Below are 23820 nucleotides of genomic sequence, written 5' to 3'. Positions count from 1 at the left end.
ACCAGGCCCTTGCAGGAGCCCCATTGTGCAAGGCAGGAGGCTTATGGTTTTCCGGACAAGGGCAAGAGGAAAAGGGGGTTGCACAGACGGAGGTTGGTTGTGGTGGAGAGCGTGTGGCCCTACATTCATTTTTTATTTGATGTTTGGATCAGACTTTTTTTTCTTCTACTTCTCTTCTTCCATGTCAGGCCATCAGGGTCCCTCATCCGTTGGTGAAGGCAGCTCTAGCCTGGGGAAACAGGGGCAAATGACATGGAGAGATTAGCAACCACAGCACAGGTCTATACAACGCACTGAGCCATCCGTTGGTCTCCCTTAGTCGTCGATCCCTCACCCCCTCACTCACGCTTGAATTGGTGGCAGTTATCTGTCACCTTCAACTCCACCTTTTACCACCCAGTGACTCCCTGTCTTAACATGCTGCTCTGCTATCAAATGTCACACCTTCCAACACAGTGTCCCTGTGCTTTTACACCTTTTTTTGGGGGGGGGGGGAAATGATGACAGTTTGTGAGAGGTATACAAAGCCCAGGTTCTGTATGTCATCTCCCAGTGTTTGCATTGATCTTTACTTATGATCTATTAAGCTCTCTTCCCTGCGATTTCAATAGCCTCCGCATAGTAACTGAATGTAAAAAGTCAAATATGGGTTCAGTTTTTAGAATTAATTTAGACCCCAAACAAGGAAACAGTCCTCTTTATTCCAAGACATCCGGTGTTGTTTACTAGTAGTTTAACGACTAGCATGTCTCTTCAAACTCTTACATAGATATTTTTAGTATGATTAAATACATCAATAAATAACATATTGATGAAGTAACAATAATTTCACTGTAACAGTGACCCCAAATGGTTACTTTGTAACAACACCACTAGGGGAAGGGGACAGCATGGGATGGCTGTCATGACGTAATTCATTTGCGCCCTGCTCAGGGCGTGTTGTTGTGCGACGTTGCCAATTCGCGCTTCAAGAGGGGTGTCTGAAAATCAGCTGTGACTGTGAATAAAATGTATGTTTTTAAAAAGTAATTTCTGTTATTGGAGCTCTGCGATAGTGGTTCTCAATTATTTTGGTAATATAATCTCAAATTACTTTATAATGTTTTACACTGTCTAGCTACCTAAGTTAAGGACGAGAAAATGTCTTGCTTAGACTGTAATTATAATTTTTTTGTATTGGTTAAGTTGCCAAAAGCACTAGCTTGCTGGCTTGCAACAGTTAATTCTGGTATTTCTTGTTATGCCTGTTTTATCGGTTGTGGAAGTAGCTAGCCTAGCCTAGCTAACAGCTGTCAAAACAAATCACTCTGCTTCAAAACAAGCTTTCTGTTCGTTGCTACATTTGGCAATTTTAAGCTACATTTACAAACGTTGTTGACACTACGGTTTTCTCCTTATAAAATAAATAAATAATTCTGATGATAACTACTTTTTGCTATTTTCCTCTCCTGTCCTTTTTAGTAGGAGGAAGGTGTCCTGCTCCAGATGGATTCTCTTCCTAAGCCAGCGTCAGAGCCTGGCAGAGTACGACGTTCCCCTCGTCTCTCCAAGTCTCCCGAAAAGAACACAGATAAAGTAAGGCATTAACACACAAACACACACCACCAATATCAACTTAAATTTCAGTCCAATTTTCCTTGTCAGGTCCGTATTATTACAGAAATAAGTTTAGCACAGGTAAAGACCCAAAAACATTTGAGTGGGGTGGAGGGCATATAGGCTAAATTCTATCTTAGTATCTGAATGCTGAGTTGAAGGCAAAGCTCAGTAGTCACCATATCAACACAGTCATGACAGTGCAACCTGTTATCAAATAGAAAATGTGTGGCAAGTCTGTATATTGAATCCTAGTACAGTTACCTCATCAACGTAACCAGCGAGTACCTGATAACAGCTATGTTCAGAATCACCAGTCACTGCTCCCCCCTCCCCAACCTATATTTACTTTGATTCTTCTCTGATTGCATCGCCAATTCTTCAAAAAAAAACTAGTAAACTTAAATTGGCAGTGTTCCTGATGAACTGCATATCTGCCAATCAGGTGGTTGAACTGTGAATGTCGCCAGCCAATCATCCACACACAGGATGGAATTTGCCCCCGTGCTTCTCAGATAACCACTAAACAAGGTTACAGTGGATTGTTTCTGTTGAGAGAGAGTTCCAGTTCTGTCTTGAGTTCCAGTTCTGTCTTGCCAGGGACACTGCTTCACACCGTGTGGACGGGAGAGAAGAGCCTAGGGTCAGAGTTCAGAGTAGCTGCCTGACTGCGTGGCTCTTGTCTGTAGCTCTCTCCTCAGCAGGAGAAGGGGAAGGCCAGTGGGAAGAAGAAGACTAACCTGCAGGAGGCCAAGAAGAAAGGAAAGATGGATAGAAGTAAAGGAGAAGAGGAGCTCACCAAGCAGCTGAAGAACCTGGTACTATGATGGACCTGGTTCATGTTCACTCTGAACAATGTGTGTGTGTGTGGGTGTGTTTTTCACTGTCCATGTAGATGTGTGTCTGTGTGGGTATGGGAGGCTTGATTTTTATGGAGATTTGGATTACAAGTATGTGAACTAAGATACTTGCATTGCGTGTGTAGGAGTTGAATAAGAAGCCACCAGTTACTGGTACAGGTTTGGTCTTCAGTCAAACATTCACCCATCACCGCTGCCTCTGGGACACAAGGTAGGCCTTCCTTTCTTGACCCTTGTCGTTTATTTGTTGCACAATTGTTCTTGTCTCATTCTCTCTCTGCCATGGCTCTGTTTCTCTGTGACTGATTCACTGATACTTAGCCTTCCTCAGTGTGATGTGAGTTGCAGTACTGACTAAAGATTGACAGTGAACCAAGTTTTTTTGTAGACTACATGCCATCTTGGTTTAGGATGACAGATCACTGATAGAACAATCACTAAACCAGCTACTATAAACAGCGGCAAGTTATTTCCTCCCGTCTCCACCGATTGCCCTGCCACATGTGATCTCTGTTTTCTTTTTCCTTTCAGCCACCCAGAGTGTCCAGAGCGGGTCAGCGTCATCATGGAGCAGGTGGAGAAACAGGGGCTGCTGCAGCACTGTGTCCAGGTGGAGGTGAGACAGAGAGCGGGTCAGCGTCATCATGGAGCAGGTGGAGAAACAGGGGCTGCTGCAGCACTGTGTCCAGGTGGAGAAACAGGGGCTGCTGCAGCACTGTGTCCAGGTGGAGAAACAGGGGCTGCTGCAGCACTGTGTCCAGGTGGAGAAACAGGGGCTGCTGCAGCACTGTGTCCAGGTGGAGAAACAGGGGCTGCTGCAGCACTGTGTCCAGGTGGAGAAACAGGGGCTGCTGCAGCACTGTGTCCAGGTGGAGAAACAGGGGCTGCTGCAGCACTGTGTCCAGGTGGAGAAACAGGGGCTGCTGCAGCACTGTGTCCAGGTGGAGAAACAGGGGCTGCTGCAGCACTGTGTCCAGGTGGAGAAACAGGGGCTGCTGCAGCACTGTGTCCAGGTGGAGAAACAGGGGCTGCTGCAGCACTGTGTCCAGGTGGAGAAACAGGGGCTGCTGCAGCACTGTGTCCAGGTGGAGAAACAGGGGTTGCTGCAGCACTGTGTCCAGGTGGAGAAACAGGGGCTGCTTCAGCACTGTGTCCAGGTGGAGAAACAGGGGCTGCTGCAGCACTGTGTCCAGGTGGAGAAACAGGGGCTGCTGCAGCACTGTGTCCAGGTGGAGAAACAGGGGCTGCTGCAGCACTGTGTCCAGGTGGAGAAACAGGGGCTGCTGCAGCACTGTGTCCAGGTGGAGAAACAGGGGCTGCTGCAGCACTGTGTCCAGGTGGAGAAACAGGGGCTGCTGCAGCACTGTGTCCAGGTGGAGAAACAGGGGCTGCTGCAGCACTGTGTCCAGGTGGAGAAACAGGGGCTGCTGCAGCACTGTGTCCAGGTGGAGAAACAGGGGCTGCTGCAGCACTGTGTCCAGGTGGAGAAACAGGGGCTGCTGCAGCACTGTGTCCAGGTGGAGAAACAGGGGCTGCTGCAGCACTGTGTCCAGGTGGAGAAACAGGGGCTGCTGCAGCACTGTGTCCAGGTGGAGAAACAGGGGCTGCTGCAGCACTGTGTCCAGGTGGAGAAACAGGGGCTGCTGAGACAGAGAGGGGGTCGGGCTCCTCGGCAGGGGCCCGGGGGGAGAGGCTGGAGAGGTGGGAGTTTAAGAAGGACCACCTGAGTGTAACGTGGTCACATGCGTGTACTGGGGCTGTATGATGCCCTGTCAGTCTCAGCTGAGCTCTCTCTGTGTCTCAGGCCAGGACGGCTGCTGAAGAGGAGCTGCTGCTGGTCCACAAGTAGGCGGTTCTTCTGACGCCGAGCACCCACCCACCCACCCACTCCTCCTAGTGACATCATGTCACCTCAGCACACAGGTCAGACGTTCATAGGCCAGCCTGGTAAGCCTGTTTGAGACCCTGTGGTTGTGTTGTTCAGGAGGGACTATGTGGAGCTGATGAAGTCCACCCAGACCATGACAGAGGAGCAGCTGAAAACCCTCTCTGACTCGTACGACTCTGTCTACCTGCACCCTGTGAGTGGGCCTGTGTGTGTGTGTGTGTGTGTGTGTGTGTGTGTGTGTGTGTGGGTGTGTGGGTGAAAACATACTGATGTCTTGTGTCACACTCCAGGAGTCGTTCAGCTGTGCCACTCTGGCAGTGGGCGCCGTCCTTCAGCTTGTCGACAAGGTCATGACCTCGGAGCTACGCAACGGATTCTCTGTCGCCAGGTAACCCCACAACAACAGTTATCATCTTGTCTTTAGTTTGTTCATTTCATAATAAGCCTACATGTTAGTCTACTCTTGTTTTTCCCGAAATGCTCACACTGTCAATCATGATGATGGGAGAAAATATAACAGATTTCTAGCCATATAATTAGCATTACAATGTACGGTTTGCCCAGACCCCCAGGACACCATGCCCAGGCTGACCAGATGAACGGCTACTGTATGTTCAACAACCAGGCTATCGCTGCCCGCTACGCCCAGAAACAGCACAGGATCCAGCGGTCAGGCTTCTCCCACCCCACACCACCCCCAGTCTGGACTCAGTGAGGAGTGGGCCGCGTGGCACACGCCTCAGCTCAGAGTCATCATCCACACTCCTGCTGTGTTTGTGTGTCCTCCAGGGTTCTGATAGTAGACTGGGATGTTCACCACGGTCAGGGGATTCAGTACGCCTTCCAGGAGGACCCCAGGTACGGACCTATCCTGTCTCCTCTTAAACTCTCTCTTGTTGTCTTTCTCCTCCTCCGTTTCCTACTGTCTTTGGCCGGGTTTCCCAGATTTGTTAAGAAGCTCTTAACGCTAAGAGCTTCTTAAGAGCGTTCTAAGAGCGTTCTAAAGCGCTTTTCGAACGTTCTTAAGAAGTTCTTAGCGTTAAGAGCTTCTTAACGAATCTGGGAAACCCGGCCATTATGCGTCCTGAAATCAGCCCAGAGTCGCTGGTGGAAATGTGTTGGTGCTGTCCAAGGTCCTGATGCACTCTCTCTCCCCCCTGTCTGTCTCCTTCTCTGACCCGTTCTCTGTGTCTGTGTCTCTCCCTCTCTCCATCTTTCTCTTCCCCCAGTGTGCTGTACTTCTCAGTCCACAGGTATGAGCAGGCCTCGTTCTGGCCCCACCTGCCAGAGTCAGACAGCTGTGCTATAGGCACAGGAGCTGGAGAGGGCTACACCATCAACCTGCCCTGGAACAAGGTAGCTGTGTGGGGGTGTGTGTGTGTGTGGGGGTGTGTGTGAGAGAGAGATTTGTATTGGAGATTTGTACTGCTCATGTTTACGTACAAAACCTTTATCTTGATTGGTTTTATTCATACTGTGACATTTGGAGTCTTACACTTTTGTGTCCTTCCCTCTATTTTTCTGTCTTTCTTTAGACAGGGATGAAAGATGCAGATTACATTGCAGCATTCCAGCAGCTTCTATTGCCTGTGGCCTATGAGGTGGGGTAGATATGGTGACTACAATACTTCCTGGTTATTTGGCCCTTGGTTGTTTTTGACCAGTGTCTGTGTGTGTGTGTGTTTGCAGTTCCAGCCTCAGCTGGTCTTGGTGGCAGCAGGCTTCGACTCAGTGCTAGGTGATCCTAAGGTGAGTTACAGCAGTGTGCCTATGGTGCTTGTGTTCTTAAAATCGATTTGGTTCAGCAGCCTTTGTTAGCTTTTTCAAAAGTTGGCCTATATGTTTGTGGGTGGATGTGTATTACAACGTGTGTGGGTGTGTTTGTGTGTGTGCATTGTTGTGTTCCAGGGGGAGATGTCAGCCAGTCCCCAGTGTTTCTCGGTCCTGACCCACATGTTGATGGGTCTGGCCCAGGGCAGGGTAGTACTGGCTTTGGAGGTAACCACACACTCCCACCTGTAAGACAGAACCAGAACCACACTCACTCACCACATCAGATGACTAGTAACTAGTCAACACCACATGGTTACATACATTGCGTTGCCTAGCAGCCGTTGGTGTCTCTGTCGTTGTGATGGTGGTGCTGATCTCTCCCAGTCAGCTGCTAACTCTGCCTCGGTGGGTTTCCTTCCAGGGGGGTTATAACCTGCAGGCGACAGCAGAGGGTGCCTGTGCCTCTCTCAGGTCTCTCCTGGGGAAGCCCTGCCCCCCCCTACGCCCACCTGGAGCCCCCTCCGACAGGTGAGGCTCATCCCCTCTTATGATCTGGTGAGACAGGGCCTCACTACTCTGGACTGTGATAAGGAACCCTGTGTGTGTGTGTGTCTCCAGTGCTCTGAAGTCCATCTCACAGACCATCAGTGCTCTGTACCCATACTGGACCAGCCTGCAGGTGCTAGGTGAGTTAGGAACAGGTGCTAGGTGAGTCTGGATGTCAAATAGAATGAAGAATGGAGTTGGGGTCTTGTAGAACCTTCCAGTGTGCTACACTGTTGTGTTTTAGAACTTGCAGTGGTTCCAGAAGCAGAGGAGACTTTGGAGAATATTCCATAAGCATAGCCTCACTCTCTGTGTTATCTTTACAGAGGGCGGTCCCCTGGGTGGAGCTAACCCTGCCATAACCCCAGAAGATTCAAGGGCAGCCAATGAGAATAGTACAGAAAGATCCAATCCCAACGGCCTGACAACAGGCCTCGTGTACGACCGCAGGATGATGGAACACCACAACATGTGGGACAGGTAAGTGGGAGCGTGTGTGTAGGCCTGTGTGTGTGTGTGTGTGTGTGTGTGAGTGTGGCGTGTGTGTGTGTGGATGTCTAGGTCTGTGTGTGTAATCTCCCCTCTGTCGTTTAGCCACCACCCAGAGCTGCCTCAGAGGATATCAAAGATCTTCTCCCTCCACGAGGACCTGGGCCTGGCGGCCCGTTGCCAACGGATACCAACACGCCTGGCCACAGAGGAGGAGCTGGCTAGATGTCACGGGCGAGTAACACACACACTCGCATGTCTAGTCTTACTGCATGTGTGTGTGTGTGTGTGTGAGAGCCTGTCTGTAATGTGTGTGTGTGTGTGTCTGTAGCCTGGAGCACATAGCTAAGATCAGATCCACGGAGAAGATGAAGCCCAGGGAGCTGCACAGACTGGGGGAGGAGTACAACTCTATCTTCATCAGCAACCACAGCTACAGCAGTGCCCGCCTGGCGGCAGGATGCTGCTTCAACGCTGCTCATGCCATCCTCACTGGACAGGTGCACACACACACACATCTTATTGATCTAGCCTTGTGGGGACTCAGAACACACACACACACGAACACACACAAAGTGAGGTGTAAGGTGTCAGGTGTGGTCCGTGTCGTCCCCAGGTGAGGAATGCGGTGGCCGTGGTGCGTCCTCCAGGCCACCATGCTGAGCAGGACACGGCGTGTGGCTTCTGTTTCTTCAACACGGCCGCCCTCACCGCGCGCCACGCACAGTTCCTTTCCCAGAAGCCCCTGCGAGTGCTCATCCTGGACTGGGACGTTCACCACGGCAACGGCACCCAGCACATCTTCGAAGAGGACGACAGGTGGAGGACATCCCACATGTTCTCTCTCCTTCTCCTGCTCTCTCTCTCTCTCTCTATGCTCTCTCTCTCTATGTTCTCTCTCTGTGCCTCTCTGACAGATAATGAATCGCTAATAATCAGATTTCCTCTTGGTGATGTGAGTTGCAGTCCAGACTGAAGATGTACAGTGAATCTGACAGAATTGCTGCAAAGTTGGTTATCTAAGTGTAGACTACATGTCATCTAGGTTTAGGATTACAGAGCACTGATAGAACAATCACTGAGACAGTAACTCTAGATAGTCCCTCTAAAGTTTCCTCTAATGTCCACTGAATGTCCTATCATTTTTCACGTCTTCTTCTTTCTCTTTTCTAATCTTTCCTCCAGTGTTTTATACGTGTCCCTCCATCGGTATGAGGGCGGGACTTTCTTCCCCACGTCTGAGGACGCTGACTATGATAGGGTGGGCCAAGGCCGGGGGCGTGGCTACAACGTCAACATCCCGTGGAGTGGGGGCAGGATGGGAGACCCCGAGTACCTAGCCGCCTTCCACAGTGTCGTGCTGCCCATCGCTAGAGAGGTACACACACACACACACTCCATACTAACGCATTGTAGATTTGCTGTCATTCTGGAGATGATACTAAATGTCGTGCCCCCCCCCCCCTCCCCCATGCCCCCCCCTCCCCCATGCCCCCCCTCCCCCATGCCCCCCCTCCAGTTTGACCCGGGGCTGGTGCTGGTGTCGGCTGGGTTCGATGCTGCCCGAGGAGACCCCCTGGGGGGGTACCAGGTCACCCCTGAGGGCTACGCCCACCTCACACACTTACTGAACAGTCTGGCTGGGGGGAGGGTCCTGGTCATACTGGAGGTATGCACACACACACACCCACACACACACACACTCATAAACCTAATCAGTGATTAATTGATTGCCTCTTTCCGTAGGGAGGCTATAATTTGACGTCTATCTCTGAGTCTATGGCCATGTGCACCAGCATGCTTCTGGGTGACTCCCCCCCCGTCCTGCCCCCCCTGCCGCCCCCTCACCCCAACGCTGCCTTCAGCATCAACAACGTCCTGCGTACTCACGCCCCCTACTGGGCATCACTCAGAATACAGAGTAAGTCTGTTAGGAGAGTGACTCTTTATTAGGGTGAGAGTTCTTACTATGTTTGGACAAGCATCTCTTTGAGTTTGATATTTATTTTCCACTCTCCAGTCCCAGAGTCTCTGCGCCTGTCTCTGCCCTCTCCCAAACCCCGGGGGAAGCGCCACTCCAAGGGTAGTAGGAAGCCAGGGGGCCAGATATCCCCCGGGAGCAGCCCAGCTCAGGCTAACAGCCCAGAGACACCTCTGCCCCCTGCTGGGGTGAAAGACCCCATGCTGGATGAGCTCACACTGGGACTGGTCTCACTAGACCTCAATCAAACTACCTCAGCCAATCCTAGTCCAACATCTGTCCCAGTGGGAGGGGCTAGGCAGAAGGTCCGGCCTAGTCCTCAGAAGAGCCCAACTAAGGAAGGGAAGGAGGAGCCTGTGTCATTGAGCACTGAGAAAGACCAACCAGCAGCCAGGAAGACTGAGGCCCAGCCCCAGGTGAGGAGTGTGATAGGTTAACTGACAGACACGGTCAGGTCTCCCAGGTCTGGACTCTGACCATCTACAGCGCTGTCAGCTTTAGTTGTTCAAGGTGTTTGCACTATGGGAACAGATACATATTGTTCATGATTGTATATTTAACACAAGTTAAAAAAATACAATATAGTATAATAATAGTTCAATAATAGTTCCAAACTTGCTTGTCAAAGGATCCTCAGTCCTTTGTCCTAAATCTATCCCATATCTGCTGTTGCACTACAACCTGGACTAATCTTGAGGTCTCAGGATGTCAGTTGAAAAGCTGCTTTGTCAGTTAATGGTAGTGAGCCTGCTGTTAGACCTACATGTTTAGAAGGTGAGAACCAGACTTCCCATCCTCCTCTCCCCCATAGGCTGTTGCCGAGGTAACCTCCGACATGGCCGCAATGGGCCAGCTGAAGGCTGAGGCCGGAGGGGAGCAGGACTCTGCTGCAGAAGAGGGTGCTAGCGGCTGGTCGAAGAAGGAGGAGCCAGTGTTTGAGCTGATCTGTGGAGGCGTGGACATGGACGGGGTGCGACATCTGTCATGACACAAGTTACATTTACACAGGTTCAGTTGACACACTACAGACGCACACATACACACACACACAAAGTGCAGAGATATACTTCCACATGTGTGTGTGTGTGTGTTGTAGAGCACCATGTACGTGGTGGACCCTCTGTCCTGGTGCCCTCACCTGGACCAGGTGAAGCCTTTGCCTGCAGGTGGTATCGACGTGTTCCGGCCGTGCCTGGACTGTGGCTCCGACGCTGAGAACTGGACCTGTCTCACCTGCTACCAGGTACCACAGGATATGTCACCATACACTGTCATAGCACGTCATATTGTCACACTGCCATTGAAATCAAAGTTGAATTCATTAGAATTAAATTGGACTGTTGAACCATTGCAATTTTGCTGTCTCAGTCCCAAAACGTTCTAGCAAACACACACACACAGAAACACACAAACATACAGATGACGTGAGAGCTCCATCTGACTACATTAACCACAACCCAACATGTCTGACTGCCCCCCTACTTCCTGCCCCCCCCAGGTGTTCTGTGGTCGCTATGTGAACCAGCACATGGTGACCCACGGCCTGGTGAGCGAACACCCTATGGTGCTCAGCTTCGCTGACCTGTCTGTCTGGTGCTACTCCTGCGAGGCCTACGTACACAACAAGGTCTGGCCCCGGCTCGCTTCTGTTTCATTCATCTATTGTCTGGATATCTATTTTCCTGTGACTGAATCCCTCTGTTCTCTGTCCCCTTCCCCGTGTTTCAGGTGATTTTAGAGGCGAAGAACTCTGCCCACTGTGCCAAATTTGGAGAGGAAATGCCTGCCTCGGGCTGAGCAGAGAGAGGGAGAGAGAAAGAGGGATGAGGAGGCAGAGAGATGAGAAGACTTGGAAGATAATGAGATGTAGGTTTTTTGAAGGAGTTTGGCTGGAGCAGACCATGCCTCTCTGGGCCTCTGGGTCATGCTGACCTGCTTGGATCAGCAGCTCCTCTGTGCCTGAAGCTCTCAGCCATATGATTATCCAGCTCTTTCAATCCCCCTCCTCTCCCTCCTTCCCCCCTTCCTTTTCACTCCACGTCTTCGCTCACATCTTCACAAGAGATGCTCAGTGCCTGTAAGCACAGGCAGTATACCACAACGTGATGAGAATGTGGATGTCATGGAGACCTAGTCGCACCCACGCTTTGATACCTTCAGTGCCCCTCTGGAGCGAAAACCTTTCACTGTTTCTAGTGTACTACCTGTGTCGTGGTCAGGCTTTATGCTTCAACCCATTTATGCAAACAAGACTTCCTGCTATTTATTTGATAGGATGTGATACATATAATCACCATCCTGACTGTTTGTGATGGAAACTTGTCTCACCAACAGCGACAGGACTAATGGTGCTATGATGTCATCCTCATCATCATAGATTTGATTACAAAGTATTGTCCGTTCCAGCATGGATACAGTTGAGGTGTGATGCTAGTGGTTTGTGCACATAATACACCGGTATGTAAAGCTAGGTATCTTAGGTATTATTTCATGTTTTTAAACAAGCAGAAAAAAAACAAAAAAAACGTATATGTGCAATATTCTGTTTCAAAGCATCGATCGTCTTCTTTTGTAATTGTATATTTGTAATTGTGTTAGTGTTATTTTCCATGCTTCTTTATCTCTGTTTCCAAAGTCCACATATGTTTGATATACTTTGCTTCATTTTTTAAATCTTAATCACTGTAACTTATGCTCTTTTTATGTTTCACAATGTGCCACATCGTTTGAGTCTGAATAAAACTTTGAGGTCTCCATCAAGGCTGTTCTGTACTAGCAGAGTATTCTATTGATTTTAACCACTGATACCCATTTAATAGAATTATAACTGAAATAACAATTCCATACTATTACATTTGAGGTGAGTGAACACATTTTTCAGATTGGCTTTTTCCCTTAAAATAAATAAGATTTTCTCTTTTAATTTAATCTCTCTCTAAGAAGGATTCAACCCATCCCTGGTATTGTTTGTAAGCAAAATAGTTTATTTGAAACTACTGTTAGAGTAAGATGAATGCCATAAAAAAAAAGTGTAACAATTTAATGATGTATGATTATGTCCTGGATGTTATTGACAGTTGCTGCAGATGCGTTTCTGAAGCACCATTTCCCTGTCCTCTTCCCTGTCCTCGATCCCTCCTGATGTCTCCCATCTGCTTTTCGCTAAATTGTTGTTTGGGTGCTGCATTCAGTTGAGGTTACTATGGAGATGCCTCATCTCCCCCCTCCCCCTTTCATCTTTTCCATCTTCATTCCTCTTACCCCCCCTCTCTTTGGTTTTATTGTCCATCCTCTCTTTTCCTGTTTACTCTCTGTCTGCATTTTCTTCTTTCTATTTTCCTCTGTCTATCTCTTCCCTCCCTCCCTTCTCTTCCTCTAGGGGATGGCGATCATTCTCTCAGTGCTGCAGTGTTCAGCAGTGTCTTCCCCTCCCCCCTCAGAAATACAAACCACTGCACCATCTCTCCCTCCCCCCCCCCTTCCCCCGCTTCACTCCGTCACTGCATTTCTCCCTCCTGCACCCCCCCTCCCCTTTTTCTTCTCTCTCTGGTGATATTTCCCTTCCTCCGTCCCACCCTCCCTCTTGATCTCTCTGCTCCTTCATCACTGCCCCCCCTCTCTGCTTCTCACATTTGTTCTCCCCCTCCCCTTCTCCATCTCTCCCCTCCTCTCCCTCCCTTCCTGTCCTCCGTGTGTGACGAAGGCAGAATATCGCCATCGCTGATGCTTTGGGCCTGTGACTGTTTGCGCTCATTCCGCCATCACGGGGGAAAAATAGAGAATCATTAGTTCTAAAATGTCTTGTTTTTCGGGCTCATCTCTTGCTCACGTGTGACGGCATCTGGGTGCTGTTTGGATCCAGATCTGGCGTGATCCTCTGGAGAAGACAGGCAGAGAACCTCAGACCACACAGCAGCTCTCGTCATCCAGGTGAACAGGACTGGGTTAACAGTACAATGCAACACTGATAGATATTTCTTTCTAAACCATGGACAGACCATGTCATTGTGTCATGTGTGAGGCTGGGTATTATCCTAAATGCATGTTTTTCAATGGGATTGTTTTTGCATATCCTGATATTAATGACTTCTTCTGTAAGCCTCTGCATGTAAATAGGACATTGACGTCTCAGATGTGTACACCAGGCTGAGCTTATACTCTACACATTTCTCTGGATGCCTGGTTGTTTTTGTTGTTGCTCTGGTTCTGCCCCTCAATCTCGTCTTCCTCTCTGTCCCTTCCTCCATCTCCCATGATGCTGTGCAGGCATGGCCATTACGCCCCACACAGCGGAGGTGGCGCGCCTCTACCAGACCGAGTTTGTCCGCAGCGCCCGGGCGGTGGGTGTGCTCTGGGCCGTGTGCACGCTCTGCTTCGCCATCATCGAGGTGGTGGTGCTGGTGCAGCCCTCCTGGGTGGGAACAAGGGAGCTCCACTACCAGAGCGGTACCCCGCCCCCTACGTCGGGTACGCTCGGTCTGTTTGAGGTGTGCCTGGAGTCCGACTGGCCCGTACCTGAGTGCCGCGGGTCTCTGAGGACCCTGACGCCCCTGCCCTCCTTCCAGTCTCCCGCTGTTCTGGTGTGCATGTCCCTGACCATGGTCTGGGCCAGCGTCGGCTGTCTCTGTCTGTTCAGGTTCTGCAACGCTGCCACCGTGTATAAGATCTGCGCCTGGTTGCAGCTCACTGCAGGTAGCCCTAATCCATGACGTAGACACGATGAAACCCCAGTCCTCTTAGCTCCAGACTGACGAGACCTCCCCTCTCATCCTCCCTCGGTCTGTCCCAGGGTTCTGCCTGGCGCTGGCCTGCGTGCTGTTCCCTGACTCCTGGGACTGTGCGGAGATGCGGGCCCTGTGTGGGGAGGCTGTGAGTAGCTTCTCCCCAGGAAACTGCTCCGTCCACTGGGCATTCGTGCTGGCCATGCTGGGGGTGCTGGATGCTGCCATCCTTGCCACCCTGGCCTTTGTGCTGGGGAATCGCCAGGACGCACTTCTGCCTGCCGATGCCAAGGATGGTGAGTGAAGAGCCAAACATGCCAGGGAACAACAGAGGAGGGAGTAGAACAGAGCAAAACGGAATGTATTTGAGTAGAACAATTATATTCTAATAATCATGAGCTTTTTCTAATGTTTATGTTAACCCCCGACGTGTCTCTGTGTGTGTGTTTCTCTGTGTGTGTGTGTGTTCTCTCCAGTGACTGGGCTGCTGCTGGCTGCATAGTGTGGATGATTCACCTCTGGTCTGGCTGTCAATTAAACAAGTGAGTCTTTCATGGGCTGTCTCCAAGCCAATCAGACTATTTGTTGCTGAGCATTAAACTGAAAACTAGAGCTGTGGTTTGTTGTCTTTAGTACAGACTATACTCTGAATTTGTTTACCTGTTATGAATGATTAAATTTTGTATTTCTGTTTCATCTTCATCAGGTGTTCCAGTCTCTCCATTTATGGATTTTGTGTTTTACCCTCACTGGTTATTTCTTATCTGACAAGTGAATTTCTGTTCTGTTCTTTCCTTTCCTCATCCCTCTCTTCTTCTCCCCTCCTAACCTTCTCCACAGGTGACCCCTCCCATCATCGATGATCTAACCATTTCCTCGAGATGAAGAGAGAACATTCTGACCTCCTGATTTCCTTCTTCTTTCCTTTCCCCATCATTACATAATTGTAAAGGGACAGCTTACATAACTACCCTGCCTGGAGACTGTAACCTGGCAACCCCGGGGTCTTGTTGTCACGGAGAGCAGCGATGAGTGAGCGTGGTCCTGTGTTTGTACCAGACAAACAGGATGTTAGGGTGGAGGAGCAAGAGAATACTGAGAGCTTGTGTAGTTTAATCCCAAACATGTAATGCTGAAATACATAGAATACTAGTGCTGATAATGATATGGTGCCATACAGTAGCTCAGTGGTGAGATACCAGTATAGACTGGGTTATCTGGTTTCCCTCTAGTTCTCTCGGAGTGTCTGATGCCTTATTCACCTGTAATGTTTTTCCATTTACATTGATGGAGATCTTCTTTGGGAGAAAGGGAGGAAGGGATGGAGAGAAAAAGAGAGATTATTGTTTGATGGCATTTGATCTGGATTTGACTCCATCCACGTCCCCATCAGCTGTTTCATTAAAGTTGAACGTTCTCCCTCTGTGAAGCTCAGACAACCAGATGAGATGTGAGGAGAAGTATTGTGTTTCTGCTGTGATAAACATTCCATATTCTGTATCAGTGTGTCTAGATTTGGTCATCAATGTTAGTATTGATACTGAAGATGCCAAGTGACTGTGCTGTTCCCCCTGGGTGCTCGATCTTTGTCAACGTGTGCATGCTTTTCTAGTGTGGAGAAACCCTCTCTGTGTGTGTCTGGTAGGACAACCATGTGAAATAGCAATTATTGATCACCGGTAACTGTTGACTACATTATATTCAAAGTTTTTGGTGGCTTTGGAATTTTTTAGAATATAGAATATGTTGATGTACTGTAACCAAGCATGAATATGCAAAGAACTTAATAAGTGTTGGAATGTATACAGCATCTACTAACTACCTGTGTCTAATCTATGATTACATATGTAATGTGATCTATTTTCTTGTAAATCCTGTGTTGTAAGATGATGAAGTGATAGAGACTCACTAAACCTTATTCCACAGCAATAGAGGCCATAGACAATGTTTTCACATCACATTTTATTACCGTGATCCACATTGCGATAAAATAGAGTGCGGAAATATGTATTTTTGTACAAGATTTTTAATTGCACAGATATTTGGAAAAGCTACAATAATCAGACCCACATCTCTCTGTGCACACAATGTAGAGAGGTGTTTAGAGGGAGGAAGGGGGGGGGGGGGGTAAGGAAAGGGAGAACTGGGGTTAGGGAAGAAAGAGGTGGGATGAAGGGAGGAGTGTTGTGACAAAGGGGCCAAGGAAGTCTAGGAGGAGAGGGCGTGAGGGTGAAGTGAGCTTTGTTAATCACACGTTTAGTATTATATTCACGGTTTGCGTCAGCGTCGTTGTGAGTATTCATGTAAGCCACTGGCAAAGCGGGAGAGTAAAGAGCTGCTGTTAGAAGCAGGAAGGGATGAGTTACTATAGGATTAAAGGTCAAAGGTTCAAGAATGGACACTCTACTCTGGAGCCTGGAGTTACTTTGTCTGAAAGAGAAAGAGAGGTAGAAAGAGAAAAGAAGAAAGAATGGACCAGAGGGGCAGAGACAGATGGAACAAGAGAGAGAGAGAGAGAGAGAGAGAGAGAGAGAGAGAGAGAGAGAGAGAGAGAGAGAGAGAGAGAGAGAGAGAGAGAGAGAGAGAGAGAGAGAGAGAGAGAGAGAGAGAGAGAGAGAGAGAGAGAGAGAGAGAGAGAGAGAGAGAGAGAGAGAGAGAGAGAGAGAGAGAGAGAGAGAGAGAGAGAGAACAACCTGACATTACAGTTCTACTTTGATGCCATGGTAGTGAGTGCACCATTGTTATGTGACAGACATATCACTTGTGGTAGGGCATCAAAGTGCTTGGTCCAGCATGACCCTTTGTGCTTCTCTTTGTGTGTCCTGTGGTGCTACTGTACTCTCCCTATTCTACACCACATGTGTGTAACTCTACAGTGAAAAGCAGCTGTCTCTAATTTGATTTACCAATAAATACCAATAAGCCAAATAACACAAGGGAGTCTTTTCTAATAGGATTGCATGATGCTGTGTATGTGTGTGTGTGTGTGTCATGCTGATATCCAGGCCAGTCTTGTCCGCTAAAATAGGAGGATGGATGGGCGCTGTGTCTGCAGACTACTGCAGGTTTTACAAGCAGCATCCAAGGAGCTGAGCTTTCATGTTCACTGCTGTCATGTATTTAACTTCAGATCCATTTCAGACAGCACCAGAAGAACGATTATGTGTTAGTTATGTGTTTGAGTTTGCATATACTTTTGGGCAACAGTGAGAGAGCCGTAATGGTATCAGAACAGCTGAACTTATTAAGTCATACTCATCCGAAATGTCATCATGTACGACACTGTGGCTACTGTAGACTGTATGAACATAAAGGGTGGTCATCCTTTCTTCACATCTCCATATCTTTTGCACCTATCTGCTGTTTTGTTTGCTCTTTCACTCACTCCCTCTCTCATCCCAATCTCCCTCCCCCCATCCTCCCTATTGGGGCAGGTATTGCAGGATGTGTTGGACCAGCAAGTCGGGGTCATAGGTCAGTGCTCTCCTCCTGCGCCTGGATCTGCCAGAGGGCGGTTCGGGATCCACACGTTTCATCCTCTGGAGCCCCTGGGGAGGGGGTCTGTATCCCCCCTCCACCCCGGCCCCTCCCTCACCCCCCTCCTCATCACCCAGCCTCTTCACCCTCAGCAGGGGGGCATCCTGGCTCAGCGAGGTGGGGGCAGCGTCGTCCAGGGAACGACGGGATCTCTTGTGGACAGGGCTGGCTGGCCTAGCCCCTCCTTCCACGGCCACTAGGTCCCGTCTCGCACGGCGACCAGATGGACTCTGTGGGTTGCTAGGGGAGATGCTGGATAGGATCTTAGCAACCAAGTATCTGTATGAGACACATAATAAAACCACAGTAAGTGTATTGTAAATAAAGTGACCTATATGTATTACTACTATTAGAAAACTGAGTTCACTGATCACTGCTCTGTCAGTTCTATTATAGACCAATTACAACTGTTGTGCAGCCGTCAAATACTGTAGAACCAATGAAAAAATATCCCAAATCATGATGGATCAAATCAAGATGCATCGCCTCCATTAAATCTATGAAGTGTCCCATGTGCTCCTTACCTCAGGGTCTCTTGATCTCTGTTCTGTTTGTCTGAGTCCGGGACTTGAAGTCCAGCCTGCAGCATCCTTTCCTGCCTGTAGCGCTCCAGCAAGGCCTGGGTGAGCTGGGGGTCCAACAGGCCTTGCCACGAAGCCTGGGGCTTTCCCATGCTCATACCCTGATCCGTCTCATCGTAGTCTGGGGGGTAGGGAAAATCCCCAGGCCCACCGTCCTGCTCCTCTTCCATGCCTCTATCCCCACCCTCCACTTCATTGAGGAGGTGTAACATGCCAGCTAGGTATGCAGCCTCTTGCTCTCGCCTCTGGTCACTCTCAACCAAACGCTGCAGAGCCTGGCCCATGCCCTGTCTCCTCCACTCATCTGGTTGGTAGTATAGCTCTTTGCCCCGCCCTCTACCTTCAAAGGCAGCAGGATCTGACATCATCTGGGCCTCATAGGGCAGCAGATCCCGGAGGTCGCGGCGAGAGCGGTGGATGTTCCCTGACCGGTCCTGAGCATGTCCAGCGCTGTGGCCTGCGGAGAGAGACTGGGAGAGACACACTGAGGATCAGCACCACACTGAGGATCAGCACCACACTGACACACACCAACACACACACTGACACACACACTGACACACACAAACAGACTAACACACACTGACACACACACACAAGCACACCTGACACACCCTAATCATGTTTGGTATTATAAATTCATACTGCAGTGTCATCAATCTAGATGGTCATAAACTGAGGCACGGGACAGAGGGCAAACATTGCTGTTTGAATTTAGTGGGTTCAGGACAAATAATAAAATACTTTATCAGACCAGTTAGTTCCATCTGGTTAACCTGAGTCCTTGGTTTGACAATCTGAATATTTCTTAAGAATGGGGCAGAATGTTTGTTTGTTTCACCTGCAGTCTATTACGTTAATATAGTGCCACAGGTCTAAAGTGCATTCTGAATAAGTTTGAATGAGAGGTTGAGTTTAAATAATTTTTAAAAATCCTCTCCCACTCGCATCCTTTCAACCTCATAGTGAGTCAGTTGTGTGGATCGCATATGCAGACACGCTGACATGCATACACACATTTATGCACTTGCAAATCCACCCACATAACATTTGCTTCCTTCTCAGTGGCAGCAAGTGTCCAATTGGGCCTCAATCTGTCAGTTCCTGTAGCCCATTTCAGCCCCACCGATACATGGTTCTGACTAGGGAGTTGTGCATGATACTTTTAGATGAGAATTCATTTGATACAATTTCCATTCCATTCCATATAACTTTCGATTGTTGGCTTGATCACAGCCATTTATCCTAGAATCACCTCCCTGCAACTGTCAGCAGTAAAAGCCCTCAGGCATTCTCAGCCGCCATAACAACCCTAACCTCACACCACTCCATCACTGGATTCCTCTGGCCTGGCAGGGAGAACACTCCTCTTCCGTTCTGCTGACTCTGCTGTGCGGTCCTGGCCGGAGCACAGGGAGCTGGTCCTGGGTGATTCAGAGGGACGTTCATCATCTGCACAACCCCGTCCTGTCACCCTGGCCTGCTACTCTGTCACACCTCCCCTTGGGAAGACACCCATCAATTTTTCTCCCGGAATCCTGTCTGCTTCTACAGAACATCCAGAGTCCTAAATGAACACTCTGGAACTGTACGCGAGGCCTCAGTGGAGCCTGAAATCCACAGGAGCCTCATATGGGGCACACAGGATGTTCCCTTCTGTTTATGGTCCTCATCCAGGAACACCTGACCATGAGGCCAGGGCTGGGGGCGGGGGGGATTGTCAGGGGGAAAGTGAACCGTGGTTCCTCTAGGGGGTTAAGTGTTAAACTTTGAAGTGGGTGGATGCCCCAGCACTGGCTGAGTTGCTTTTGTCATGCTCAGAAATAAAGCAACTCCTGTGTGAATAATGTGATGGGAGTTTCTGAACATAGCCTTAAGGGATGATGGGTTCACAGCCCTGTTTCATACGGCCGACGGGTTGAGTCACACCCAGATGCAGTGTGATTGGCCGGGCTGTTTAGTTACTCATGGCGAACGTCAGTGCGTAGAGAGGGAGGGGCCCCAGGGACCGAAGGGAGTCAGAGCGTCGGTGTTTTGGTCGATGGGTGAGTCACGCTACCTTGCTGACGCATTAGGATGTCTTTGCTGCCCCAGAATGCACATGATGATGACGGGAGCGTGGGCCGACGCAGGCGTCATAAGAACACACACACACACACAATAAACAGATACACACAATTCCTTTCTGACAGACCATTAGTCAGGAGAAGGTCTTAATGAACACATAAACAAACCCACGCACACAGGAGCACTGAAGGTGTTATCACATAGCCTTCTGTTGCATTTCCTGAGCAAACATAACGACTCAAAAATGTATTCAAACTGTTTTAAAACTGGGGACCATGGAAACCAAAGGTACCATACACACGATGACAGATGGATACAAACACTGTGGGTTCAAAAGAGCCTCCATTCATTCTGCATTGTGTGTGTATGTATTCACTAGTGTGTGTGCTTGTGTGATTGGGAGCTTTGTATTATCAGGATATTGGCTGTGTCCTCATGTCAGGGGGTGATTAAACCCAGTTGCCATGACAGCGCAGCTCCTGTGTTCTCCTCTGATTAGAGTGAGCAGCAGCTTCAGCTGGGGTCTCTGCGCTGCAGTGTTCTCCTTCACCTCCATCCCTCCACACACACGGATCCACACGCAAACACACACATACACACACCTTTATCTCCACTATACACACATGTTGTGTGGATGTGAGACATAATATCAAGATACACAAAGAAAGGATATAGAAGATAAACGGATGTGTGAATGAAAAATGGATGTGAGGGCAAATATGGACAGCTGGATGGAGACTGACCCTGGGGTGAGGTCTCCTGAACAGGGGCTACAGTACTGGGTCTGTACACTGTGTTACATAATAACCATCAATCAGCTTGCCCTGGGGCTCCACAGTAAGAAGACTGCACACAGTCCTACAAATGTCAACAGTACAAACAACCACATCAGCTCACAGAACGGTCTCTGTCAAACCGATGAAGAGGAGGGGGGTGAAGAGGAGGGGGGATGAAGAGGAGGGGGGATGAAGAGGAGGGGGATGAAGAGGAGGGGGATGAAGAGGAGGGGGGATGAAGAGGAGGGGGATGAAGAGGAGGGGGATGAAGACGTATGAAGACAATTAAGAACCTTTCCCTAAGAGCAGTCTAGTTTCAGTCAATAACCCTGCGACACACACCAGCATCACACACACATGCAGACAAATACACACAAACACGTCATTCTCCTTATTGTCACCCTTGTTCTCATCTGGCCAAAGTGACCTGTGTTTAAGGTGAACTTCCATTTCCCTCCTGCCTGCTGTTACCTAGCAATGACAAGTCCAGCCCCCCTCCTCTCTCTGGTTAGTGTAAAGAGAGACCTCTGAGATCGGTTTCTGCAGAGGACAACACAACCAAACGGTCATACACTTTATTCATGTCTATAAAGTGGACTATGTTCGCGGTTGACTTGAGGTGAACATCAACCATCAGACATAAAATCTTTCTTACTTCGAAATGTGGCTTTGCAGTATATGATGCACAAATAGGTTATTACGTTATTATGTTGGACAGTATTATATTCATATTTTATATGATATTCTACATAATATTCAATACTATATATTGATTCTAGATAAATAACCTTGCATTCAGACACACACATACACATTTGTACACACTACTGCACAAACACAGCCTTAAATCACTCGCAACTTGGTGACACCATAACGCATCTGTATATAACACTGATAATGTTACGATAACATGATAATGTTTAAATCTGCATTCTGTTATTATTTTATTTTTTTTACTTCTAGGAAAGACGTCAGTGGAATCAACACCTGTTCATCTCATGTGTTATCTATCATTAGAACATGACGTTTGGCTGTGACGCTACACACATGCACACGCTCACACGCACACACACACACACACACACACACACAGGGGCAGTGTCTTACCTTGGCTTGGATGGCGTGTGTGTGCAGCAGGGTGAGGGAGAGCAGCAGGAAGGTGCAGCTGATCAGAGGGCCCATCATCCTGGAGGAGAGAATGAGGCTGCCCCGGAGAGGAAAGGAACGCTCTGCTACTGAACGAGTGCAGAGACGGAGAGATGAGGACGGAGGGAGGAGGGAGGAGCTTTATGTCTACAGACAAGGGGGGTGGGGAGGGAGGGAGGGAGGGAGGAGGGAGAGGGAGGGCTGTAGAAGAAAGGGAGAGAAAGACAGAAAGTGGGAGGGAGAAGGAGGGCTGGTAGGAAACGGTAAATGGTAAATGCAGAAGGAAGGGAGGGAGGGAAGGAGGAGAGCAGGGGAGGAGCGTCATGGAGAGTAAAGTAAGGTGAGGTATGACACTGGTAGGTCTGTGATGCTTCACCGCACAGCTCCATGTCAACACGCTGGCAGCTGCCGAGAACAACAGGAAACACAATCTCACCCAATCGGATCCCTTGATAGTTTCTTCTTTATTGAAATTTCCCCACAAGGATTCCACAGAATAAGAACACAACAGATTTCTGGATTGTGGTCTCTCCCCATAGTCATATCCATTGTCAATGACATTGTCTTCAATGCTAAATATATATATATATATCATATACAGGAAATACATCACAACCAAAAGGCATTGAGGATCACGAGACATCTAACACCAACAACAACAGAGTATTGAACAGCATTTATAAAAGAGGAACGTGGAACAGAGCAGAATGTGGAGGAGATCGAGAGAAAGGGGGAGGGTAAGAGTGAAATGGGAACCAGAGACAGGGAAAGAGGGAGGACCAAGGTACAGATAGGAGAAAGGCTTCTGAAAGCTTAGATTCTACTCTAGGTAAGAGTTTCATTCTCTAGTGTGATGTCATGTCTGAGCAGGCTGGACGCGATGACATCATAAACATGCGCTGATACGTGGAGATTGGCCATAACATCACCTGACGAAACAGAACAGCCCTCTGTGCATCCTCTAGGCTAGCTGGGAGGTTATTTACAGGTCTGTCTGTCTGACTATTCAGGAGCTGGAGAAATCAGACCCCTTCAGTCTGGAACTGGAGAGGGACATATATTAACCAATGTCTGGGAGTTCATGGACATCATAGGTTAAATGAGCAAAGGTGGACTTGTTTATCATAAACAAATACAATTGCTTCCCTCAAGGCTGGCGGCAGTTCCTACGATTTTTGTTTTCGAAAGGAACATGAATATTTTGTAAATCTGTACAAGATGTACTTTGTGTAGCTACAATGCATACTGTGTGTCATTGTGTGTATGTTCATAGTGTCCTCCATGCAGTGTTAAACTCAACTGTGTCTTAAATCATATTCACACAAGCTATGTGTTCAGTCCCCCAGATAGTTGACCACAAGACTCGCCTCTCAGTGGGTGAGAACGCATCACAGACACATGAAGAGGAAGATTGGAAACGAGGGCAAGACAGATAGTCTGACAGAGAGAGAGAGGGAGAGAGAGAGGTGAAGGGACAGAACAATGGAGAGACGTATACAGCTAGATGACTATCTACAAAATCACCACCTCAGCACACACTTGATTTTCTCTGTCCCACTCCACACAGACCAAACTCGATCCAAAATATTCACTTCAGAACCCCACTTGCATAACACACCAATGGCACGATACAAAACTGGGGAAGGGAGAGGGGGCATCATACAAGGAATTATTACTGTCATCATTGGACGTCACCATGCACGTCTATGTGTTTTATGATGGTTGTAGTTTAACCCAAGCAGACCAAGCGGAGAGGACAGGTAGGCCCTCAACCAATGAGAGGACAGGTAGGCCCTCAACCAATGAGAGGACAGGTAGGCCCTCAACCAATGAGAGGACAGGTAGGCCCTCAACCAACG

General features: G+C 48.7%; 3 protein-coding genes across 4 annotated transcripts; 2 read left to right on the top strand and 1 right to left on the bottom strand.

Moving 5' to 3' along the window:
* The first annotated feature begins 924 nt into the window (after nt 1–924).
* Nucleotides 925–11887, top strand: hdac6 (histone deacetylase 6). Of its 2 annotated transcripts, none has more exons than XM_047040392.1 (28): nt 925–1010; nt 1462–1575; nt 2286–2414; nt 2582–2667; nt 2988–3072; nt 4261–4301; nt 4441–4537; nt 4635–4732; nt 4909–5013; nt 5134–5202; nt 5574–5700; nt 5880–5945; nt 6034–6093; nt 6253–6342; nt 6539–6645; nt 6736–6803; nt 6990–7143; nt 7258–7386; nt 7484–7652; nt 7769–7971; nt 8338–8530; nt 8672–8821; nt 8899–9073; nt 9173–9549; nt 9945–10103; nt 10230–10376; nt 10632–10760; nt 10862–11887. In XM_047040392.1, the coding sequence occupies exons 2-28, from the start codon at nt 1486–1488 to the stop codon at nt 10928–10930; spliced, it is 3372 nt and encodes a 1123-aa protein (XP_046896348.1). In that variant the 5' UTR covers nt 925–1010; nt 1462–1485; the 3' UTR covers nt 10931–11887. The 2 variants fall into 2 exon arrangements, with proteins under 2 accessions (XP_046896348.1, XP_046896347.1); XM_047040391.1 differs by having other exon boundaries at nt 935–1073.
* Nucleotides 11888–12842: 955 nt separating this feature from the next.
* lhfpl4b (LHFPL tetraspan subfamily member 4b) lies at nt 12843–16362 on the top strand. Its single transcript, XM_047040359.1, has 5 exons — nt 12843–13063; nt 13400–13825; nt 13923–14150; nt 14331–14396; nt 14695–16362. Exons 2-4 carry the CDS (start codon nt 13402–13404, stop codon nt 14354–14356), a joined length of 678 nt encoding a protein of 225 aa, XP_046896315.1. The 5' UTR covers nt 12843–13063; nt 13400–13401; the 3' UTR covers nt 14357–14396; nt 14695–16362.
* A 110-nt stretch (nt 16363–16472) lies between these two features.
* Nucleotides 16473–22058, bottom strand: pcsk1nl (proprotein convertase subtilisin/kexin type 1 inhibitor, like). The gene is made up of 3 exons (XM_047040204.1): nt 21923–22058; nt 17916–18442; nt 16473–17670 (listed from the first exon to the last, which is right to left on the bottom strand). Exons 1-3 carry the CDS (start codon nt 21998–22000, stop codon nt 17277–17279), a joined length of 999 nt encoding a protein of 332 aa, XP_046896160.1. The 5' UTR covers nt 22001–22058; the 3' UTR covers nt 16473–17276.
* Nucleotides 22059–23820: the final 1762 nt, after the last annotated feature.

This window comes from Hypomesus transpacificus, chromosome 18, assembly GCF_021917145.1.
Source record: "Hypomesus transpacificus isolate Combined female chromosome 18, fHypTra1, whole genome shotgun sequence".
In the NCBI taxonomy this organism is placed as follows: domain Eukaryota; kingdom Metazoa; phylum Chordata; class Actinopteri; order Osmeriformes; family Osmeridae; genus Hypomesus; species Hypomesus transpacificus.
The sequence above is the reverse complement of the archived record's forward strand: the minus strand, read 5'-3'. Positions and strand labels throughout refer to the sequence as shown.

Excerpts from the sequence above, each read along its gene's own strand:
- hdac6 (XM_047040392.1), top strand. The coding sequence starts at position 1,486 with ATGGATTCTCTTCCTAAGCCAGCGTCAGAGCCTGGCAGAGTACGACGT. Across the intron at positions 3,073-4,260 it reads AGCACTGTGTCCAGGTGGAG|GCCAGGACGGCTGCTGAAGA; the intron begins GTGAGACAGAGA and ends TCTGTGTCTCAG. Across the intron at positions 8,822-8,898 it reads GGGTCCTGGTCATACTGGAG|GGAGGCTATAATTTGACGTC; the intron begins GTATGCACACAC and ends CTCTTTCCGTAG.
- lhfpl4b (XM_047040359.1), top strand. The coding sequence starts at position 13,402 with ATGGCCATTACGCCCCACACAGCGGAGGTGGCGCGCCTCTACCAGACC. Across the intron at positions 13,826-13,922 it reads CTGGTTGCAGCTCACTGCAG|GGTTCTGCCTGGCGCTGGCC; the intron begins GTAGCCCTAATC and ends GGTCTGTCCCAG. Across the intron at positions 14,151-14,330 it reads GCCTGCCGATGCCAAGGATG|TGACTGGGCTGCTGCTGGCT; the intron begins GTGAGTGAAGAG and ends TGTTCTCTCCAG.
- pcsk1nl (XM_047040204.1), bottom strand. The coding sequence starts at position 22,000 with ATGATGGGCCCTCTGATCAGCTGCACCTTCCTGCTGCTCTCCCTCACC. Across the intron at positions 18,443-21,922 it reads CACACGCCATCCAAGCCAAG|TCTCTCTCCGCAGGCCACAG; the intron begins GTAAGACACTGC and ends TGTCTCTCCCAG. Across the intron at positions 17,671-17,915 it reads AGAGATCAAGAGACCCTGAG|ATACTTGGTTGCTAAGATCC; the intron begins GTAAGGAGCACA and ends TGTCTCATACAG.